This window comes from Brachycentrus maculatus, unplaced genomic scaffold (assembly GCF_059751285.1).
Source record: "Brachycentrus maculatus isolate JH-2025_06_01 unplaced genomic scaffold, ASM5975128v1 h1tg000024l, whole genome shotgun sequence".
Lineage (NCBI taxonomy): Eukaryota > Metazoa > Arthropoda > Insecta > Trichoptera > Brachycentridae > Brachycentrus > Brachycentrus maculatus.
Window position 1 is genome coordinate 765,148 of NW_028280778.1, and position 25,167 is coordinate 790,314.

General features: G+C 32.9%; 1 protein-coding gene across 7 annotated transcripts in view; it reads left to right on the forward strand.

Moving 5' to 3' along the window:
• LOC148313059 (long-chain-fatty-acid--CoA ligase 6) overlaps positions 1-25,167 on the forward strand; it is a 105,954-nt gene that overhangs the window by 29,728 nt on the left and 51,059 nt on the right. For 6 of the 7 annotated variants that reach the window (XM_088268786.1, XM_088268762.1, XM_088268770.1 and 3 more), the window contains one exon: positions 24,164-24,318. In XM_088268786.1, coding sequence (XP_088124912.1) covers positions 24,164-24,318 — 155 coding nt within the window. Of the gene's footprint in view, positions 1-10,827; positions 11,976-24,163; positions 24,319-25,167 lie in introns of those variants that run through there. The other variant, XM_088268755.1, reaches the window with a different exon arrangement.

Sequence of the window (25,167 nt, forward strand, 5' to 3'; positions counted from 1 at the left end):
ACACGTGTAACATTCACCAATTCTACCCATTATTGACAACCACGCTACTCAAATTCTTGGAAGTTCTATATATATGAACCAATTTAGAAACCTTGTTCATGAATCACTAGAACTTCACTAGAGACATCTATTGGTGAGATGTAAGAAGCTTTTTATTAATTATCTGGTCAAATTATAAGCTTAATAATAAAAATGAAAATGGTATTTTCTGGCGTTTCTCATGTGTGTGATTATAATCCAGGATTCGGATCTCACATACTAATATAAGAGTTTCTGCTTAGTAAAAAGCTTCTTTACATCTCACCAATAGATGTCTCTAGTGAAGTTCTAGTGATTCATGAACAAGGTTTCTAAATTGGTTCATATATATAGAACTTCCAAGAATTTGAGTAGCGTGGTTGTCAATAATGGGTAGAATTGGTGAATGTTACACGTGTGTAAAGTGATCACTTAAACAACCAGCCTATGACGGTCGTAAGCCCCGTAAATGCCCAGACTTCCAAATTCTTCATTTTTGATGAGATGTCAAAAAATAATATGAATAATACCACATACTTATTTAGTTTTATTTCATTACACATGAGTAGTTTAAAAAAAAAACAACTGTAGTTTTCGAAACTAGTCGTGTGTAATGAAATAAAACTCAATAAGTGGTATTATACAAGTGTTTTATTTTCTAAATAAAGTCTCGTATTGTCACGTAATAGAAAATTGTCTCGTTGTTATCACGAGATCGATTGTTTTACTTCTTTTTAATTGATTTTTTTTACAAAATAAATCTAATATACATTTGGCTTCAACCTTATATGTTTTACAAACATATTAAGCAATATTTGTGATTGTATTAATATACACATATGTGCATACTATTGGGGTTACTGGCGCTCAAATAGCATGAAAAGTATTTCAGCTCGTTCTGTCTTTTGTGTTGGATTAATCCCGTTACTTTTCAAATGGCGATTTGAATAACAAAGGTTTTTGTTACTTTTCATCGCGAATGGCAGCGTTTCCATTATGCGCCTGTCACATTGTGCCACGTGATACGACACTCTCATCTATGTGAATAAAAATGTTCGTTTGTTCAAAATCTTAAATCTCCTCAATCGTTATATATCGGTTGATTTGGAATCTTGACATGTTTATATCTATCTATATATATAAATACATTATTGTTCATTTGTTCAAGATCTTAAATTTCTAAAGTTATACACACGCTTTATTTTTTTTACCGCAATGGCAGCGCCATCTGTTGAAATTTAACGGTGATACACACGATACTATACATTGTTCAATGTGGACAGCGTGCTTCTTGACGGTTGCTGTCATTTAGCATTTTCAATGATTTCGGTTGCATTGTTGTTCCGTAGTTTTTTTATGTTTTCATTACTTCACAAACATCGTGAAATTAAACACATACTTATAGTTTTTCTTTGTATTTATTTTTGTGTGTGTGTATATTATGGTAAAATCGATAAAAAAAATTAAAGAAAAACGTATGTAAAAAGAACTTTACCGATAAGACACCTTAGGTGGCTTGGTGAGTCTATTTAATAAATAATATGTTAACTATGTTCATGAATTTATAAATAAATGTATAATCGTATATATATATATATATATATATATATATATATATATAAACTTTGCATTTTATTTTTTCCATTTAACCAGACTGAGCCACAGGAAAGCGTGGCTATGCACAGCTAGTTTAAAAATAATTATTACTTTAGCATTCTTCTTGTGTCCGGTATTGAACAAAGGGTTCCCTCTTGGGATAAATAAATCAATTGGGATAAATTTCTTTAATTATTATTAAACCTCCCTGCGGATATACTATACTTGATAGAAATTTAATATCCCTCTCTTTGTTTTTGCAAATGGTTGTTCAATAGGAGCGAGCGAGAAAGGTGCATAGATCTGAACTTGTCTGAGTGTATCGATGTCCGTTGTGCAAGTAGAAGTGGTTTCCGTGTGCATCCAATGGTTTCGCAACACTGGCCCGAGTTCGTTGACTTCCTGTTTCATTGTCAACACCATTGTCCGAGATAAGTTCTAGGTCAGGCGATTGTGTGCGCGATTTTCACGGTGGATGACCAAAATTTCGTTCGAAACTTCGCCTCTCGACTTAAAAGCTCGGCTCGCATTATTTCTCGATTCTTTTTATTTATTTTTACACAAAGGAGGTTTAATGGACGAGGTTTCCGATGCTGGCGTACTGTTGAATGCAATCGTATTTTACAGTAATTTGTTTTAATAACAAACGCTGTTCCGTTATTTATTAAAATATGAAATGTTATTTTTTTAAATAAAATCATATGTTAATGTAGAAGTTATATTGAAATATGGAAGCCTGAGTATTTACTGGCCCATTACCTGTCATAAACTGGTTTAAGTGATCATTTTATACGCCCATGATTGACATATTTTTAAATCATATTTCTTAAATTGCTGTATTTATTTCGGGTGAAACGTTTAACATTTTCAATATAAAATTAAATTTTTTAAAATAATTTTAGCATCATTTTTTTTTATTTCATAAATATTACAAGCAAAAAATATACGAGCAAAAAGATAAGCGGGAATCGAATTTCATTACGTACGTATTTCATGCAGAATGTGAAAATTGATGTTAAAAAATTAAAATACGTGTCCTAATTTGATATGAAACATCCATACTTCTTTTTTATATGGAAGTCTAAGCCTAGTATAAAGTAATCATCTAAACCAGCCAAATGCCAGGTCGTAAGCCCTGGGATGCTCAGACTTCCATCTTCTTTCATATAAAAAAGTACGATAGATGTTTCATTTCAAGTGGAGACACCTTTAATAATGACATCTCATCCTTAGGGTGAATAATCCAGTGCCTGATATAATAAATAATATTAATATTGTTAAAATCGTGGAGTTTTAAAACTGTCTAGTAACAAACTCCTATATTATTAAATTAATGTTTGTTTGTTTATAAAATTAATTAACTTTGTTTTCACCATTTTTTTATTAATACAATTCAACCTACCAGTTTCAACAATACATTGTCATCATCAGGGTTTGTTTTAAATAAAAAACATTAAAAACATTAAAATACTCTCACCGAAAACTTCACACACATAAAAATCCTAAATTACATTTAGGATTTTTATGGAGTGTGTAGAAGTTTATAAATAAATAAATAAACTATAAATTATAAATAAACGCTGATGATGACAATGTGTTGTTGAAACCGGTAGGTTAAATTGTATTAATAAAAAAGTGGTGAAAACAAAGTTAATTAATTTTATAAAGATATTATAAAATGTGCCACAAAGTATCTGAGGAAAGCATTCAAGAAATAATGATATTTGATTCATGGTTATCTATTTTTAATTTAAACTTTTAAAAGTCTCATAAATTATTTAAGAGTCTGGAAATTATGATAAAATGAAGATGTACGAAAATACTACGTTGAATGTGCCTTACGTAATTAAAGCTGAAACCTTTATTTTATGTATAATACAGGTATGTTATTTGAGATCCTTTTGGAATTATTTCACGTTTACGCGTTTTCGATAACACCGCTCATTCAGTCAATGCAATCTTACAACTTTAATATGAGGCCATAAATTGTAATGTAAGTACACGCGTTTCTGAAATTACAATGATTTTTTTCCCACACAGTAAGTTTGTCTTTTAAGTGCAAGGGATCGGTAGTCGCGAAGGTTGAATTTCAAAATTAAGCATTTAAATATTGTGTATGTGGTTACTCATTTTGAGTGTATTATTTAAATGGGCTGTTTAAAATCCTTTCGTGTTCTGACTATTGCGAATACTTGCGCCTGTTCGCTCGTGATTAACTTTTATTTTCGAAGTACATTGGCCGATTATGTCCGCTCCGAGTATCGGGAGTCGGGAGGTGACTCGTGAAAAATGACTTCACGTTTCGGAGCGATTACCCGACAGTTACCAGTCACAGTTTTTTTTCTCGCGAGGCAACCGTTACAGGGGCTTACTGTCATTTTTGAGATATCTCTCGCTGGTCCGAAGGTGTTCCACATTTGCGGCGATTTTTGCACGTCTAAGGGGTGTCCTGAACGTTGTAAAACAGCACTTTTTGTGATTTTTAGATGGAAAAGAAAGAAATCAAGTTATCGAATTTGAGTATGGTTTTATATATATTTAATGAATGCAAAGAAAAAATTGAATAAAAAATATTTATAACAGATTTCTAAGCCTACTTCACGGGCATCTTGTCGATGCAGCCGTCATTCGGCGGGAAAAATCCATCTCGTAAATTTTGACAGAAACAAACAAAAAACAAAGTATTTATCTATTATAAATATCTTCCTTCTGGAAAATAAAAAAAAAGAAGGGAGAATAATTGTGATTTTTTTTTTTACTTTTTATTTATAAACTTAAAGGTGCCATAACAATTATTTAAATAAACTTTCCGACATTTTTTTTATTTCAACTAACTAACTAACTAACCATAATGCCGCTTCCCCGCACGGGTAGGCGGAGAGAATCTAACGCCACACCACTCTGTCTTTGCAAACATTCTTCGCCTCTTTTACATTCAAGCATCTCCTCATACATACCCGACGATTATTACCACTTTATTTCAATAAAAGAAAAATTAATTTTACTTACTTAAGTTTTAAAAAAAAAACTTGAGTCAAATTGAATAAATCCTTTAATTTCTTAACTATCACGTTCGGCATTTTAGAAAAATCGTAAAAATAAAAACTGGAGAGAACGCGTTTCGAAGATTTCTATAGTATCTATATCTGGCTCGAGGCTCGTCTGCTTTTGGCTTTATATTCTGGATTTTTTTAGAATTGGCCTCTTGTCACTTTGTACCTACACATATTCTTAGATAGTTTATCTATCGATTTAAGCAACAATAATGAAAATAAAAATAAATTGACATTATAATTCAGGACACCCTTAAGTAGGATTAATTTAATGAGGGTCATAACGTATTGTAGACTTTTGAACTCGGTTTTTTAATGGTTTAAGTGGTAAGATACGAGGTATGCCAGGATGTTTGGATGCCTAGAGATGGTCTAGGGATGCTGGCTGTACGTAACAACCAGTTTGAGGTGTTGATTATTGGGGATAACGGGACAAATCGCTCTAACAGGGTGGGCACAGGTAATTATTGACTTCAGCTTCTTGTTATGCACTCGGGGGTATTAACTTCCACGAGTCGGGTAACGGTGCCCTCGATCGAGCCGCGACGATTAGTCGGTTGATCATATAAATTTCTCCGTGTTACGAGATATTCCGATAAATTAGACTTTCGCAATAATAGCAATGCAAGCAGTCATCCGGTCGATTATGCTTTTCCGAGCTAAATTGGTTAACAGTTCTCAAAGCGACTTTCAATCAACAGTGAAACAAGTATTTCTTTTTCGACATCTCATCACAGATGAAAAAGAATATGGAAGTCTGGGCATTTACGGGGCTTATGACCGTCACAGGCTTGTTTAAGTGATCACATGATTGACAACCGCACTAATCAAATTCTTGGAACTTCAATATACATGTATGATCCAATTTTGAAACATTGTACTTGAATCACTAGAATTTTCACTAGAGACATCTATTGGTGAGATGAAGAAGCTTTTTTTATTGAACAGAAAATTCTTTTATCTATTTCAACGGTTTTAAGCCCCGTAAATGCCCAGACTTCCGTATTCTTCTTCATCTACGTTGAGATGTCAAAAAATAATATGAAAAATAACTCCTATAATTGGAAATATTCCAGATTTGTGAACAAGTATTTAGACTTTCTCAAAATGTTGTAAATAAATTATCTGGTCAAATTATAAGCTAAAATAATGAAATGAAAACGATATTTTCTGGCTTTTTTACTAAGTACTTCTTTACTTTTCGTTTTGTAAAAAATAAAATAAAACATTTCCTCAATTTGCTCTTACACGCTTTAGTGCAGCGAGGCTGCGATATTCGATTTGTTTCCATTGGAAAAATTTTAAAAGCACATTTGTTCTTACCACCAATCTTTACATGTCAATATTATCTGAACACTGAGTGATTTAATATTATTTTAAAAGGAGAGGTGCTGAACATATTCGACTACAGGTAAACGATAGTTGTGTACGCAGCACATAAGCATGCTTTTATTGAGCATTTGCTTCTTAGTAGCATGTGGGTACGTACTTTGGTAGAAATAAACATGCTTAAAATACGATTTTTGAACATGCTACCTGCAGCCTATGAGCATGCTAGTATCAATGTATGTAAACGAGCATTAACGAACGACATATGCTTATGAGCGAACTACTAATTAAGGCCTTACTAGCAAACATAGAATTCAGTAAGCGAGGGGCCACACGCCTCTCCACGCCCATTTTTTTTTGGATATATACTGTAAATTGTTTTTGCTATAGAATGTTTATTAAATTCATTATTTTTTAAAATCTCTTTACCGTTCAATAACTCTTTTTTTCGAAGGAAAAAATATGTTAAAGTTACCTGGATTTAAAGATTATTAAGTTGTGGACTTTTGATTACTGGGTTTTAAGCTAGCTTAATTAGAAGCAAATGTATCGTACCTTTATTTATTATTTTATTGAATGAATGGATGAAGTATTGTACCTTTACTTATTCATTTTAGGTATTTTATATTTTGTGTCAACCTAATATTTTTTCTTCTTCTACATTCATATATATTATTTTTTGACATCTCATCAAAGATGAAGAAGAATATGGAAGTCTGGGCATTTACGGGGCTGACGACCGTCATAGGCTGGTTTAAGTGATCACTTTACACACGTGTAACATTCACCAATTCTACCCATTATTGACGACTTCTCTTCTCAAATTCTTGGAAGTTCTGTATATATGAACCAATTTTGAAACATTATTCTTGAATCACTAAAACTTCACTAGAGACATCTATTGGTTATTTTTGATGAGATGTCAAAAAATAATATGAAATTAACTCCTGTAATTGGAGATAATCCAGATTTTGTCAACAAGTATTAGTACACATTCAAAACGTAGTTCATATTGTTGATTGTTACATATTATGGTTTCTATCTCTCGAATTCTTAAGCCGTTGTAACGGGGGTATGTGTTTAAAACTGTTGGCCTGTCAAGGTGTGGAATCAATACGGGTTCGGAATGATGGGGGTCAGACCATACTTTCGGCTCAGCATCTATAACACGAGCAGCGGACACTTGATGGAGACTGTCCTGGGGTTCAATGAACCCAGCCCACGGTACAAATGGTTCTGTAATAGCCAGCCTCACTGATATGACACGAGACTTCCCGAACCGACCTGATTGTCTGATTCTGGATACATCATCAATACGTGATTTAAACCGTGTTCATACCCGCACTCGCAAGGCAGAGACAATTTCTCTTCGGACAAGTCCTACGTTAACATCAAACGCATTTCGACTGCATTCAGTCTATTTTCATCCTTCCTTTGCCAACTCTATAATTTTATCGATAATGCTTAGCTCAGCCTTGCATTATTTCTTTATTTCACCATTTGAACATCGTTTTGCCGCACAGTCGTCTGAGGGATCGCTTTTCGACTGCATTTAGTCTCCTTTCATCCTTCTTTTGCCAACCCCGTGCTTTACTTTCATACATTAGACTTGGATCCAGGACTCCGTTGTGTACTGCCAATTTAGCTTTCGGTAATTCGGTTTTTATAAGTTAAAACTGATTTTAATGCACCATTTACTCTTTTCCCACCATTCACTCTCATTTCTATATCTTTTTCAATCTTTCATTTCCTTTAAAACATACTTCCCAAATATACGAAATCATTTACTCGTCCATAATTATCCCATTTACCAATATTTTATACTCAGATCTACATCAATCTATTTAAAAAAAAACATAATGTTGGATTTGCCAACATTCATCAACAAATCACTTAACATCTTTGTACACATTATACACTTTTGTCACCAACGCTTGTAGGTATCGACCGAGGTTCGAGGTTTTCTCTGATATCGACCAGAAAAACAGCATCGTCAGCATACAAAAGGCAACAGACGGTTAAATTATTCATTCTAGCTCCAACATTTAAACCTTTCAGTTATTAATGCAACTATCCGTGTACAGATAAAACAGCCACGGCGACATTATACGTCCCTGTTTAACACCTTAAGAGAATGAACCACTCACCCTAATGCATGCAGTGCTATCCTCGTACAAGGATGCAATGCCTTGGATTAGTTTACTGCTTACTCCATACTCAGATATAACACCTATCATTGCTTCGTTCTATCAACTCGATCATACGCTTTCTGCAAATCCACAAATGCGCAGAAGATCTTTTGGTTCTTCTCTAAAAACTTTTCTGTTATATCGCGCAAAGCAAAAAATTGATCCGTACATCCTCTCCCATTCATAAATCCACTCTGAACATCCCACACTTTATCCTTAGTTATGGTTCATATTCTTTCTATGAGGATTTGTCCATACATTTTACCAACAGCACTCAATAGACTGATTGCTCTGTAGTTCCCACATTCCACCCTAGATCCTTTTCCCTTGTACAGAGGCATTATAACTGCCCTTCTCAAATCGACGGGAGAATAACTCTCCTCTAGACACCGGTTAAAGAGCCTTTGTAACCATGTGAGAACTATTTCGCCACCATTCTTGATGTTTTCTGCTTACTCCATACCCAGATTATATTTCCGGGATTGGAATGTATGTTCGGGATTGTACGCCTAATTGGGACCAAATAACGAATGGTGTTTTACATGTGACGTATATGTGTCGTTTCAGTCGCAATGACACATAACGCTTCACGATGGTAATGTGATGCGCTCCATGTGCAGTTCTCGTTAATGGTAATTCTAGTAACTTCATGGTCTGTTATGCGATATGCGTGCATTGTTCGTTTTAATTTACAGCCCACGCCGTTTCAAACAAACATAAATACAAAATGTATTCTATGTCTATGGTTATAAACTGTTTTTAAACTAAAAATAGCTTCGGTTTATTATGTCGTCGGTCTTTTGTTTTGAAGCGTTTACACAATGAAATTTCGTAACATTTTAAAACAATATCCACAACCACAGTAAAAAACTATATTTTAAAATTTATAAAATAAAGCTTATATTATTTATTGATTCGGCATTAACTTTGTGGAATGACATGATTATTTTATCAAAATTAAACACTTGAATATACATACCACTTTAATGAGTTTTATTTATATTTTCGACTAGTTTCAAAAACGGCAGATGTTTTCATCTTCTGGTAGTAATTAAAACTAATTTAATTTGTACCAGAAGATGAAAACATCTGTCGTTTTCGAAATTAGTCGTAAATATAAATAAAACTCATTAAAGTGGTATATTCTAGTGTTTAATTTTAATAAAATAAATAAAGCTTAAGCTTTGTTTTCAGCCGCTTTTATTTTTTAAATATTTTTCCAACTAATTTCGGTACATATCCACCCCTGAAGAAGACAAGTTGCTCGTCAAAACTGGTTGGAAAAAAGTACTAAAATTAATAGTGGTTAAAAACAAATTTTCAGTTTTATTTTATTTATAAAATGTGCCACAAACATCGGCAAAACACATTTAAGGAATAATATTTTATGTTATTGTTCTCAAACACTTAGTTAAACTAACTCCTGTGGGCGTTATATTAAAATATATAAGATATCTCAACAGAGACGATGGAAAGAAAGATAATACGGAAGTAGGGCATTTACAGTTTTACATTTACATCATTAACAGTTTTGAAAATATCGTATGAGAATTTTGGCAATATGAACGTTATACACTGTATAAAGTAATCACTTAAGCCAGCCAATGCCAGGTGGCAAGTCCTGTAAATGCCCAGTGTGATCTAATGACATATACTACAGACTTCTTCCGTCTCACCAAAGATATTTTGAATAGAAACTTTGACAATTGAACTACAGTAAATACGCTAAAACATTGATATTATTGAAATATTTTTCTTTATTTTCGAAAAATTTGAAGTGCAATCGATACACAGCATCACAACCTTAAGCAATGCAATAACCTCTTAGGGTTTAATTGAATAAATATTATTCATAAAAAAATTCAATTCAATTCAAATATTTTTTAGTACGACTAAATGCCTTTATAACGTATATTGCTCATTTGGAATGCCTGTCCACTTAATAAATAATGTTGGTTTTTGCTCAATTATCAAATCATAGCGCATCATTTATATGTGTGTCGATTTTAACGGGTTCTCAAAATGTGGTACGCTGTAGATTTTTGTAAAAAAAAAACATTTGTTGCGCTCTTAAGGCGGGATATTCGATAACCCGCAACTTAATTTTCTTGAAACCCAAGTAACATTTAACGTAATTAAATGTATTTCTAAAAAAAACACCGTTTTTGTGTTGAAAAAATATATTTTTTCTCGATATTAATACTTATATGGTTTTGAAAAACGAATGTTTGAAAATGAAAATGCCATAACTGAACGAAACAATTGTCACAATTGTTGTATGTGTTTTGTGTGACCAACTTTAGGCATCTCTTGTGTAAAAAATAAACTTTTTCTTCTAATAGTAACTAAATATTTTATTGTTTATTATTGAAATGCTTTATTTTGTGAACTTGTGTTCCATATCAAGAAGCCACTTTTTAACTTGTTTTTTTTTTTTTAATTTAATTATATTACATTGCACCCTTAAAAAATCTCTTAAATGCGATGATTTGAAATTAAAATTATTAAGAAATATCCGTTCGCTATCCCTTGGTGTCGCGCACCACAGTTGGTCCCGCGGCGCCCCTCCCGGCGGCGGGGTGGGGCGCTACAGCCTCCGCTCCCCGTCGTCAGAGAAGGCTTCTTTCTCCATCCGCCGTCCGGCCCGCCAGCCGTACATCACGGAACCGGAAACGGAGCGTCATGTAACGTAACAAACTCAAACGAGGAATAAATAAAGTAAATAGTAAATACAATTCGAAAAGAGCGCGTGCGGTTTGAGCGAAAGAATTCCAGTGCGGTTTTTTGGAAAATGAAAATGAAATATTAGTGTTTTATGAATATTAGTTTTGAAGAAATATTAAACATACATTGAAATGCAACGCCCGATGCGTTTATACAGTATACGTAACGTAACAGATTCAAACGATCCGTGATAGTGAATACAATTGTAAAAGCGCGTGTGCGGTTTTAGCGAAAGAATTCCAGTGCGGTTTTTTGAAAAATTAAATATAAGTGTTTCATGAGTTTTGAAGAAATACGTACATTGAAATGCGTTTATATAGCATACGGAAACGAATTGTCATGTAACGTAACAAATTCAAACGACCCGTGATACATAGTAAATAAAATTTAAAAAGCGCGCGTGCGTTTTCAGCGAAAGAATTCCAGTGCGGTTTTTTGGAAAATGAAAATAAAATTTTAGTGATTTATAAATATTAGTTTTGAAAAAATATAATACATACATTGAAATGCAAAGCCCGATGCGTTTATATACATAAACTGTGCTTTAATTTATGTTTGCTTCGCGACAAGGTGAATCATATGTAAACACTCATATGCGAGTATTCTCTGTCAATGCCGACTATCATCATGCAATTTAAAGTGCATTACAAGAAACGCAATCTCCGATAGTATCTAGAGGCCGTCTGTACGACAGTGGGTCATAACTCATAACTGATCGACTGGTTGAGCGCCCTAGAAAATATAGTTACCTGTGCGATACATTTTTTTGACAATTTGTATATTTCAAATATAAATTTGTGAAAAAAGTGTTTTTTTGTTTACTTTAAAACGAAGATCCACTAATAATAATTAATTTTTTAAGACGCTTGTGATAAATTTAACGTGTTTGTTTTATTTTTAATGTAATTCGAAATTAGTGTATCAAATATGGGTAGCGGAAAAGCGAGTATTTGTATAATGAAGTATAAAAATGGACTGAAGGAAAAGTTTGAAAATAAGGGGAAAAAGGAGAGATCGGAAATAAAGGAGAAATTTAAGATTACGAACAAGAAAATATGGTGGCAGCGTAAGTAACAAGTGATTATTACATTCTTAATATTTGCTTAATCGACATTTATTTGATAAAAAAAACACTTGTGTAAAACCACTTAATGAGTTTTATTTCTACTTATTTATTGTTTTACAAACATGTTAATAATATTAGTATAAAACCACTGACCGAGATTTTTATGTCTACCGGTTTCGAGACGTACCCGTCTCTTCGTCAGGACAATCACTACCACAGCATGCAAACAATACTACCCTTCACTACCATGGCACTATTTACACATTTAAAACTACGCAAAATGTTTAACACATGCGATTTTTGATCGACCCGAAGACATAGGGGTTGCAGCATAAACATGCGTTAAGAGCCAAGGTCAAACATGTATTAGGGATAATAATTATAATTTATCGAGCTTATAAACTCGTAGGTTGAAAGGAGTGGGCGGGGTTTGAATTGGATATTGACGAATCTTGCTTAACTGATGTTGAATCAAATAATGGACTATAAGTTAAGTATTATTTCATTACACACGACTAGTTTCGAAAACTACAGATGTTTTTTCCTCCAGGTGAAAAGTAAAACTAAAATTAACTACAGATGTTTTCATCTAGGTTCTGTAGTTTAATGGGTCGTATTAAATGAAATAAAACTAATTAAGTGGTATTATACAATTGTTTATTTAAAAAAAAAGATATAACATGTCAATCCAAAGTTAATGGCGAATCAATTAAGAATAGAATGGGCATTTTTTTCGATACATTATATTTATTTAAATCAAAACATAATTTTTTTACTTTCGTTGATAGCTGTTTCGCCATGAGTTTAGTCTTGTCAAACAGCGTCGAAAAAATAAATGAGCCTATTTTGTAAATATATTGTAATAACATAATCTATCTTTATTGTCATATTTACAATTTTGTATTTAAAGACGTCTTTTCGGTTTCTGAGATGCTGCAAGTAAAATCTTTGGTATTGCCTGTGTTGCTATAACGTTAGACAGGTGGCGCTACCATTGCGGTTAAAAAAACTGTTTTTCGAAAAAAGCGTGTTTTTACGCCTGTCGCAATTGTAAAATTTCATCGTTAAAATTTCAAAGCAATCGATAAATAACAATAGGAAAATTTAAGAATTTGAACAAACTTATTTTTATTTATAAAGAATAATATCAAATTTTTCCACCTTCGTACTGTAATGGTCAACACGCTCGGCTACCGTACTGGCGGTCCCGGGTTCGATTCCCTGGGGGGGGGGTGAGTAATTTTTCACTCTAAGATTACCCTGGACTGGTACTTGAAGCGGAGGGCTGATCGCCTTTCCTTCATGTGCTAGCGATCAAGATAACACTGCGTTTATATGATGCAGTGCCCTATGGACCATCTGGTGCAGATAAGGGTTTAAAAAAATTGTACTATTGTTTAAAAAAAACACTTGTATAATACCACTTATTGAGTTTTATTGCATTATTTCAAACAATTGTAAACGAAATGAAAAGTACCTAAACGTAGTTTTTGTAATCACGTGTTGATGAAAACAATTATAGTTTTCGAAATTAGTCGTGTGTAATGAAGTAAAAAGTGGTATACGAGTATACAATACATATATCAACATGTCATTCCACAAAGTTATGACCGAATCAATAAATTAATTTTGAGTATTTTTTACATCATATTATTTTTTGACATCTCATCAAGATGAAGAAGAATATGGAATTCTGGGCATTTACGGGGCTGACGACCGTCATAGGCTGGTTTAAGTGATCACTTTACACACGTGTAACATTCACCAATTCTACCCATTATTGACAACCACACTACTCAAATTCTTAAAAGTTCTATATATATGAACCAATTTTGAAACATTATTCTTGAATCACTAGAACTTCTCTAGAGACATCTATTGGTGAGATGAATTCCATATTCTTCTTTATCTTTGATGAGATGTCAAAAAAAAACAACATGAAAGTAACTCCTGTAATTTGAGATAATCCGGTTTTTTTTAACAAGTATTTGGTCACACTCAAAATGTTGTGAATTTGTAGTATTTTTTTACAAATGAATCTGTAACTTTGTGTGAAACTTTTACGCATCGTGCGAGACTTTGTGCTGCACACAATGTGCGAGTATGTTGTCTCGTCACGCTAGTAGATATTATAATCAACAATAGTTGGATAACTTCGTGTAACGTATTGGCTCGGCAGTTCACAATAACCCCATTACTTGATATTGCCAACCTTGCATACATTGTCAGTGTCACATCCTTGCCGGGATGGATTATTGGCTAACCGCAACATAAACCTGCCCATAAATTAATTAATATATCTTGAACGTACTCCTTTGTGTGCGTCGGTATTCAATTTAATCATTTTCATGGACTGTCTATGATTGCATAATGTCTAATAAGCGTTCAATTCATTTAACTCTCCATATTTGGCAATGATACATTGAACTTCAAAGTTGTTATACAGTACAGTAAAACTTCGATACAACGGTCCTCTGTTTAACGAACTGCAGATATAACGAACAAAAAACCGTTTAAATGTAAAAAAAAACGTCCTGTTAATATTACACATGCTTAAATTCAAGTGTCGCCGCATGTAAACAATTTATAGCAGCCATGATGATCAATATCTAAATACACTAACCGTTCATATTTTCAAGAAAATGTTTATTGATATACATATTTTAAACCATAAATTTATTTCAAGGAAAAAGTTTTTTTTCAATACCGAATTAAATTGCGGGTTATTGATTATCCTGACTTAATTCGGTTTTTGGATCCCATAATTTAAAGCTCATCGCGCTAATCACTTAACCAAAAATGTAACAGTTACTTAGTAAACACATCTCTCAGTGACATTGTTTTCGTTGGTGGTGTGGTATTTATTAAAAAAAAACACTTGTATACTCTTCTTAATGAGTTTTATTTCATTACCACGACTAGTTTTACGTTTCACCTGTAGATGAAAACATCTGTAGTTTTCGAAACTATGTGTGTAATGAAATAAAACTCATTAAGTGGTATTATACAAGTGTTTATTTTTTAGATATCTTTATTTGACCTTGTTAGCGTAACGAATTCATTTACAAAAAATCGGTTATTTTAGAACCAACCTGTCCTTTTATTATTTTTACTATACATTTGTTTAATACGGACGGATCACTTGGAAAAGTTTTGATGGCAAAAAATGCGAATTATATGCTGTCATTAGCTAAAAAAAAGACATGTCGTAAAAGTTGTTTTATTATATTCGCTTTGTCCCACATCGGGTCGAGATGCCTACGAACATTTTCGAATGGAAGATATCTGGACATGTATATCCGTGTCAGTCGGCCGTGAGACCTGCCTAGTACAGGGATGGCGAACCTTTTTGAGCCTGAGTGCCAAAAAAAATTTTTCAATTAAATAATATGTCGCGTGCCACATCTCATAGAAATAAAAATACTTAATTTATTTTATTTAATAATCTTTTATTTATTAAATATAGGTTTATAAAAATACCTATTCTCGGATATAACGATTAACGGTCATACTCAGTTGGTCCCTTCATTCTCGTTATAACTGAGTTCGACTGTAGTTACATTTTTTTATATACATGACACAATTTCTAGACATTTATACATGGAAATCTTATAATTTTATTTTCACTATGCTTCTTCAAAAAAGAGACTGAGCTCTTGTGCTTGAAGAGGGACTTACACTCAAGTTTTATTTTTTTTGTTTGATTTATGGTATAATAGTCTTTTTCTTTTCTTTTATGTATATATTTTTGATATGTACATGTAATGGGCATTATTTTAATAAATAATTTTGATGCCTTCTAATCTTTTTTATTTCTTGTGGGAGTTTATTGAAGTATTTAATTCCTTCATATTTGAAATTTTGTTGAAATTGTTTAGTATTACATTTTGGAGTTGCGAAATCATTTTGGAATCTCGAAGATAAACTGTTTGTGCTACATCAGATTTTTAATATAAAGAAACCATGTAGAAAGAAAATATGTACCGGTTCGATTCCCAAGGGGGGTCAAATAAACAAAAGTGTTTTTTTTCACTCAATACTAAATATTTATTCAATACTACCCTGGACTGGTATCTGAAGTGGAGGGCTGATCACCTTTCCTTCGTGTGATAACGATCGAGATAACACTGCGTTTGTATGATGCATTGCCCCATGCTCCATTGGGGTGCGGACAAGGGTTTAAAAAAATGATATGATTTTTTAAATATTTTTTTTATTCTAAAACTTTTTTTTAGATTTTGTAAAATCACTTTAATTTTTTTTCTCTTCATTCGCGTGCCATAGGTTCGCCATCCCTGGCCTGGTAAGTTACGTATTCCACAAAGAGTGCCAATAATTGGATTACTAATAACGAGGTGGTAGTCGAAAATGTTGATAGTCCCGGAATAACGGTGGTTCGAGTCCGCCTCAAACCGCCGATTGAAATGAAACGAGTATTTGTTCGGCGTTAGATCACGAGAGATAAGGCCCCGCGAGTTGCAGCTATGTATGTTAGGTTCAGCTTTCTAGCCGGTAACATCGATTATAATATAACATACATGATCGTAATACTGTAAACCTCGAAATTCATACAATTTTTTTATTTTATTTTATTTTTTTTTTACCCTCATCCGCACCTGATGGTGCATAGGGCACTTCATCATATGAACACAGTTATCTTGATCGTCAACACATGAAGGAAAGGTGATCAGCCCTCCGCTTCAGGTACCAGTCCAGGGTAATATTGAATCGATATTAGAGTGAAAAAATCACTAATATTTATTTTCACCCCCCCTGGGAATCGAACCCGGGACCTCCAGCACGATAGCCAAACACGCTGACCGTTACACCACGGAGGCGGACAAATACAAAATAGTTTGATAAAAAATAGAAATTTTATACAAATTTGTACAAAATAGTTATCTGATAAAAATTTGTAAAAAAAATGTAATCATGATATTATCTCCGCCTAGAGATTTTAGTTTATGGTAGGTGCCGTGGCGTAGTTGGTTAGACGCTCGACTGCGAAATTGGCGTCGCTGGTTCGATTCCCGCCAGTTGCGAATTCGGGAAAGATTTATTTTCAATTGGTCTGTGTGTTTGTGAAGTATTTTTCACATTTACCTTTCGTATCCTTACTATCCTACCTGCAGACAACCCTCTAAAAAACAGGGTTATTCCTATTGTTTTTAAAAATAGGATAACAATTTTTTTTTCGTTTTCGCTAAATTCAATTGTTTTTTTTTTTTTGCGGTAAGTTGGCTGATATTATGTTTGTGTAAACATAAAAAAATGCTTGTGTTTCGCTACATATTTATTTATTTATTTTTCAAAACATATCACATACACTAGTCATATATATAATAATCCCGATGAGTAATTTGTATTTCTCATTTTGGGACATGGGATTAAGGTTAACAAGACTGGAACACAAATAATTAAGTTACAAAAAGGATATTTTTTAAATGACCAAAACTAATACAAAATATAAAAACAATAAACAGCTATAATAAATAGGCATAAGAAGCATATTTAAAAGAAATAAATTAAATGAATATCAAATATCATTTTAATTTAATCGTAAAATGTACGTTTTAACCTTAATTCTGATATAGTGTGATAATCTTGGTGAACTCTGGAGTAGCCGTAAACAAATACTTATATACATAATATTTAATTGAAATGGCCACTATTTTTCTTCCGTTTACATTGTGTGGATAGGATAACAAGCGTAGAAAAAAAACTCTGTTCACAGTTATTTTACCTCTATTTTTTAAATAATTAAATTAATTAAAGTATAAATAATTTAAAAAATTATAATTGAGATAAATTATCTGTGAACAGAGTGTACTTATGTGATATTGTTTATATCCTAGTCATACAGGAGAATGTGACCAAGTGCATTTTTTATAAAAACGTGATCGTCGACTACTTGATATCTTACTAGCTTAATATTTCCCTGAAAAAATCCCAAAAGATTTTGAACTTGAAAGTGTAATATATTGACTAGTTAAAAATATATGTAATATTTTACTGCCGAGCAAAAGTAACTTAAATGGCCCTCCTGAACATTTTGCATTTTGTTAGTTGGTTACTTTCTCCTGTAAGACTACGATATGTTTACATTTAACATATTATGTGTATCTAAATGTAAACTAAGATAACTTACTGAACGGATTACTCTTATCAGCCCCATGATACTTATCACACATATCACATTGTTACCAAAGAGTTGTAACTAATATTCTTTCTTCGCATTTCTGAACTTTCTCTGGAGCAGGGCGTGTGTTTCTGAGTTGTGTTGTTCTTTACATACTGGAATCGTCATGTTACGTGAGTGATATTTATTTTTTATTTATACTCCTTAGTGAAACATTTTTTGTTTTGTCTGGCGCAGAAGTCCCAGCTCACAAGTAAATGTCGTGAAAAAGGGACTTGCCTTTTCCCTGTAAGTCGTTATGCAAAATGACGCTCGTAAGGGAGCAACTTTTTCACTTTTTTTTACTCATGCGAATTACTCGTTATGAGAGGTTCCACTGTATTTAATTTGTATTTTTTTTATCCATTAATTGGTGTGGTGTGCGAATATTTATAATTTAAAAATTTGAATAAACGCACCATCTTACTGGGTATACAAAGAAATAACACAGTTTATTTATACGATTAAAAAATTATCAGTCTTCCTGAATTTTCGTATTTTTAATTTGGTTAAACTAACTTTTTTCTTACAAAATTCGCCAAATTTCCTAAAATTTTGCGAATCGTTTTAGGTAAAAAAAAAACAAACAGAATTGATGTATTATTCATTATTCAGGGATATATTTGCATCTTGCATTCAAAATATTTTATTTTTATTATTTTTTACAGCGATATTCAATGAATTGCTGATTTATTGATAGTCACTTTTTTATATTTGTTGTGACGATTTGTGTTCATTAAATTCACGATAATCACCAATATACGTAGGTACTTTCCTTATAACTTAAATTTACGAAAAAAAACATTGCAATTGCAAAACGTATACAAAAAGTGTAAGTGTAAAAAGTGTGTTCAATGTTGCCTCAATTTATTGTACCTACAGTTTTTATTTTATTTCTAAAAGTGAAATAGGTCATTCCTATTCTGGTTCTTCTAACATTTATTGAAAAAGGGGAGTCGAATGTTGAAACTGAAAACTAATATATTGTTTTGCAAGTTAAAACGAATTACCCTTTGTTTGTGTAATTCTGACGACTTGTGACTTTGCACCAAATAAGCCATCTAAATGAATATTCAATTAATTTTAGTTTATTTTATTTGATAGATATTTTTTATGTTTTATATACTATTGGAAAATTTATTAATGTTTACATTTTTAAAAAATATTGTCATTTTGTATTAGTATTTACAATCATTTCCTATCGTAAATATCTAAAATATATACTCGTACAGTATAATTGTACATTTCTTTTTAAATCCGCGTACCTTACTTTCGTTTTTCATACTTTCTGGCATCTGATCAAACGTTTTTATAACTCTCTGTACAATCAATTTTGTGCATATGATTTTTTCTGAAATTGTTAATTAAATTATATGTATCTGGGATTATAAAAACAGGATATAAATACTTAACTAAAACATAAAAAAACTATTAATATTAGTCATTTATAGAATACAACACTAGTCTGTTCATGTTGGTTACGACGAAACCCGGTTGTTGGTCAAATAAAATTTATGCTGAAAAAACTACATAAGTTGTTATTTTATTCTATAAAATGCAGTTTCACCAAGAAATTTAAGTACACAACTTCTAATAGTTATTTATTTTCTAAAATTTATTTAATGATTTTTTAATGTCATCCATCATCATCATCTTCTAAAGGCAGCGCCTTGTAGTGTCAGCCACTTGTCTCTGTCAGTCGCCATCCTCTTGAGCTGCGAATAGGAGGAGACGTCCATGAGCCGCTTCAAATCCTGGAAGTATGAAGTTCTTGGGCGGCCTCTTGTTTGTTTTCCCAAGATTCTTCCTTCGAAGATGTTGCTAAGAAAGGTGCTATTTCTAATTGAGTGCTTTTTAATGTATTAGTTTTTAATTAAAAAAAAATAAACATTTTTATCATTAGAAAAAATATATCTTTCTTCTCTCCCCTTTGGAATTTTGAAATGGGGTGCGCTTATGAACTTTAAGCGGAGAAAGACGTCGTGTGCTTGTCCGTGGACGATGAGCTCGCAGCTGGATATTTTAACCCACATTCTGTCTAGGCCGATTCGATGTTCGATCATTTGGACTCGTTTCAAGATTATTTCTGAGCTACTCACTGGCCGGTCGCTGGTCACATTGTCTCTGCACTACGCTCAATTATTGATAGCCAGACGAGAATATTCGTTATCCACAGACAAAGGCACAATGCATACGTTATACTTCACCCGTCATCTGTAATTTTCGACTTGGAAATGCGCATAGGGAATTGCAAATGTTGACTTGGTACCATCACTTTTATAAACACAATACATTGAAGCGAATATAATGAGTTGAATTTGGTTGTCTTATTTATTTATTAGATATAAGTTTTGTACTGCCATTTCTTGGGGGAAATGCATTTTATATCCGCCTCCGTAGTGTAATGGTCAGCACGCTCGGCCACCGTTTTGGAGGTCCCGGGTTCAATTCCCAGGCGGGGAGGGTCAAATAAATATAAGTGATTTTCACTCTAATATTTATTCAATATTACCTTGGACTGGTACCTGAAGCGGAGGGCTGATCACCTTTCCTTCGTGTGTTAACGATCAAGATAACATTGTGTTTGTATTATGCAGTGCCCTATGCACCATTGGGGTGCGGATAAGGGTTTGAATTGAATTGACTGCCATTTCTTGGGGGAACTTCATTTTATATAATAATATACCAACTGCATAGTTTTTTCCACATTAATTTTATTTGACCGGTGACCTGGTTTCGTCGTTACCGACATTATTAGCCAAAAGCCAAGCCAGGCAAGACAAAATTTTATACGCACAAAAAGGCCGGGGTTGAAATCCATGGTTTGAAATATTAAAAAAAAACCTTACGAAATTAATTTAAATTGAATAAGTTTAAGTAAATTTGTTTTATAATAATAAGTTACGATAGAGGTTTTAATTATGATTTGATATAATTTTATTTTAGAAATGGATATTGTATGTAAATTTAAATAATATATGGGTGAATCTGAATCTCTAACGATGAAGTATTATCTTGATAGTTACTTACAAGAAGACAAGGTGATCACTCCTGCGCTTGAGAGACCGGTCCATAGTAATATTAAATAAGTATTAGAGTGGAAAATCACTTATATTTATTCCCCCCCTGGGAATCAAATCCATGACCTCCAGCACGGCAGCTGACCATTCCACCACGGAGGCGGACTAGATGCATACATTTAGTGAAATTAAGATTCAATACAAATTTGAGAGATATTTTCGTCGCGCCGAAGATAAAACAATGGCACAGTGTTTATAAATTATATCGAACACATTTTACTTTTTAATTATTTATTTTTTAATCGTTTTTCTGGCATATTAACCCCAAAAGTCCTAGTAAACAAAGGGTTAAAACAATAACTTCCTATATAATCCCAGCCCTGATAGCGAATTATCCGTGCAACCAAGATATTATTATTATGTATCGTAAGTATGTGCATTTAATAATGCAATCGCGTATTTCACATCTCTCTTTAATAAGTGCTAATTATAATTCAATTGGTAATTTTCAAAAGTGCATCAAATTGGTTCGCAGATGTTGTTTGGTCGAATGTTTATCTATGTAGTTCAATACGGAAACATCTCTGCATGAGGTCATTCTAAACAGCTAGAACACGCTTGCTTCAAGATGCATGTAGATGGATTGTAATGTAACTACAAGTATTCTGCACTAAATGGTCATGCTCGTAGCTTTCCCTTAGAAACAAGGTCACGAACAATCGCCACAACGTTATGGGATCTTCCAATAAATTTTACCTACATAATTTTATTAGATTTAAGTTTTATACTGATTTTCCTTGGTGGAACTGTATTTTGTAGAATAAAATAACAACTAAGTATATTGTTTTCTTCCACATAAATTTTATATTACCAGCTACCGGGTTTCATCGTAACCGACATCGTCGGACTGGTGTTATATACACAACAAGACAGTAGTTGAAAACCATACTCGTAAATTTATTTTTCTTTTAGTTAAATTTTATTTAAATTAAATGAGTTTAACTATTGCATAGTAAAAATAATTACATGTAAGTTACGGTAAATGTTTTAAGTATGGTTTGATATAATTTAGAAAAGGATTTTGTAAGTAAATTTAAATAATTTATGGGTGAATCTGGAAACATTGGTTCACGACCTCTTCTACTTAACATTAGTATGGAAAAGTCCTGTATTCTCTGAAAATTTTCTGTCAAAATATATAAAATCATTGTATAATTTATATTTAAAGCACTAACTTTGTTATTTTCCATTTTATAAGTAAAATATAACTTGGTTTTAAAATCACTATAAATATTTTATTATAACTTAATTATAACGTCTATCGATTTCGAAGCTTAAACACTATCTACTAAACAAAATTCAAAATATTTTGACGGTTATGCAAGGGTGCTTGGGATCTCAAGTGGCTTTATTTTTTTGCTGATTGGCAGTCACATATATAAAATCATTGTTTTCAACCCCTGCCTCGTTATGTATATAACATAGAATTTTGTCTAGTCTCACACCAGTCTGATGATGTTGGTACGACGAAACCAATGATGTTGGTCTCTGGTTAATTTTTTTTTGTGGAAAAAATTATATGGTTGTAATTTTATTCCACTTCGTAATATTATTTGTTACCAATTAAATAATTAGTCCGGCTTCTCCTGAGGAGTTTTACGTAGTTTCCTCCCAGCTATAACCAAATGCTGAGAAGTTCCTGATTGGCCCACACTAGAGTATTCCTCTTGTTGTCAACACAGATTAAAATAAAAATAAAAATTGTTGCTGGAAGAATAAAAAATCCACTTAATGATCTATTAGCCTTGTGCTAAAAAGCAAGGCAAATAATAAATATAACTCCCATTAAAAAAAAATTGAAATACTTACGTCGTTTTTGCTGTATTATACAAAATATGGGTCAATATTTATTCCTTGGTACAATTTTTTACTTTGACTACAAAGTAATCACGTAATTCGATATGCGTTCTCATTATGTAGTACTTATTTTATTAATATCGAATTACAACAAATTACTGGTTAACTGATGCATACTAGGTACCCATATTAAATTTTGCAACTTTGTATTTATTTAATTTTTACTCTTGAATTTATTTGAGTTAATTACTAGATATTTTGTAACTAATAAAATACATACTATTGACCCTGATCCGCGCTCAATAGTTCATAGAGCACTGCATCAAATTTATGCCTCCGTCTTGGATTTCCGACAGTTCTCTGTTGGGCACGACGCTCTTCCAGTGCAGGCTCCCAAGTAAAAATGGATGGATTTTTCATTTGCCTCAATGTGACTGCCGGATCAATTAATGGAATTGTATTTTTCATTTTGTTTTTTTGACATCTCATCAAAGATGAAGAAGAATATGGAAGTCTGGGCATTTTCGGCGCTTACGACTGTCAAAGGCTGGTTTAAGTGACACATGTGTAACATTCATCAATTCTACTCATGATTAAAAACCACACTACTCAAATTCTTGAAAGTTCTATATAAACTATCCAATTTTGAAATATTGTACAAGAATCACTAGAATTTTCACTAGTGACATCTAGCGCGTGTTTTTGCCTAGAGCGAGTGTTTTTGCCTAGAATTTTCACTCATGAATTACATGAAATTATAGTAACTTTAAACATAAAGGGTAAATCCACTCACGAGTAGGCATAGGCTATGAAAGTTAAAAAGTTGAAGCCTGAGTAGGGTCATGATAAGCGGTGTTGCATAAGCCCTAGCTAGATTTCAGAGTCACTTGAACGTTAGGTAATTATAAAAAAAACTAGTGACATCTATTGGTGAAACGAAGAAGCTTTTTCCCCATATTCTTTATCATCTATGTTGAAATATCAAAAAAATAATATGATAAATAACTGTTATAATTGTTATTATTCAGATTTGTGAACAAGTATTTGGACACACTCAAAATGTTGTCAAATTGTACTTTTGTTTATGGTTAATGGTTTGATTTTTTAAAAAAATTGTTTATTTTTTTTTGCAGTGGAAGAGATCGATCAGTACCTGACGTATGTTGGGGGCCCGGCTGGGGCGCTGGCCCTCACGGGGGTCGCGGCGGCCTCGGCCTTCTACCTCGCCTCCAGACCATCGCCCGAGGAGCCCCTCGTGCCTCTCATGGAACAGAGCCACGTCATGCCGGTGAGTGGGCTTCGTCCTTGTACAATATCTATCTCACTTTAACTGAACTGATTGTAATCATCGTTACGTCATAGGTATATGTGGAGGTCCTCACCAATACCTTACATTGCAATTATAAATGATTTTGAGTAATCAGGAATTCAAAAAAAAAAAGAAAAAGTCTTGGCATGATCAGATCAATCGGAACCTAAAATCTGGCGGTGTCAAAAGTCTGCATAATCGGAGGGCATGTATGACTAGATGTATGGATGTTAAGGAGGCGAGGAGTGTATGTCAGGACAGAAGAGTGTGGCGTTGCATCATCTCTGCCTACCCCTGCGGAGAAACGGCGTGATGGGAGTAGTAGTAGGAATTCTAGCTTGTATAAATGTATCAACCAAACAGTAAGAAATTCGAGTCTTACCAACTAAAGTTATTATCGTTGTTTACCTTGAATACGTATTTTTACAAAAATACCTGGGATAGGATGTTGATATTTTCTCGATTCGGAAGAAGGAATTTATTGGATCAAAAATACCGATCTTCAATAAAAAATGGTAAAGTTAGCAAGAATTTAATTTTCTACAAATTTGGTTAACCAATTTCACCCTAAAGTGGAAAATACATATAACTGACGATGGTTTAACTAATTTCACCCTAAAGTTGAAAATATATATTACTGACGATGGTGGATAACGCAACTGTGTTGAAAGTCCAGAATGTTTATTGTCCAGAATATCTGTATTTATGCAATTTCAACTATTTTAACGGTACACAAGCGACTCGTGTATTATGGATACTTAAAACTGTTAACTTATATTGCCGATGTCGTGAAACGCTTAATAGCATATATTCTATTACTAACGTTCG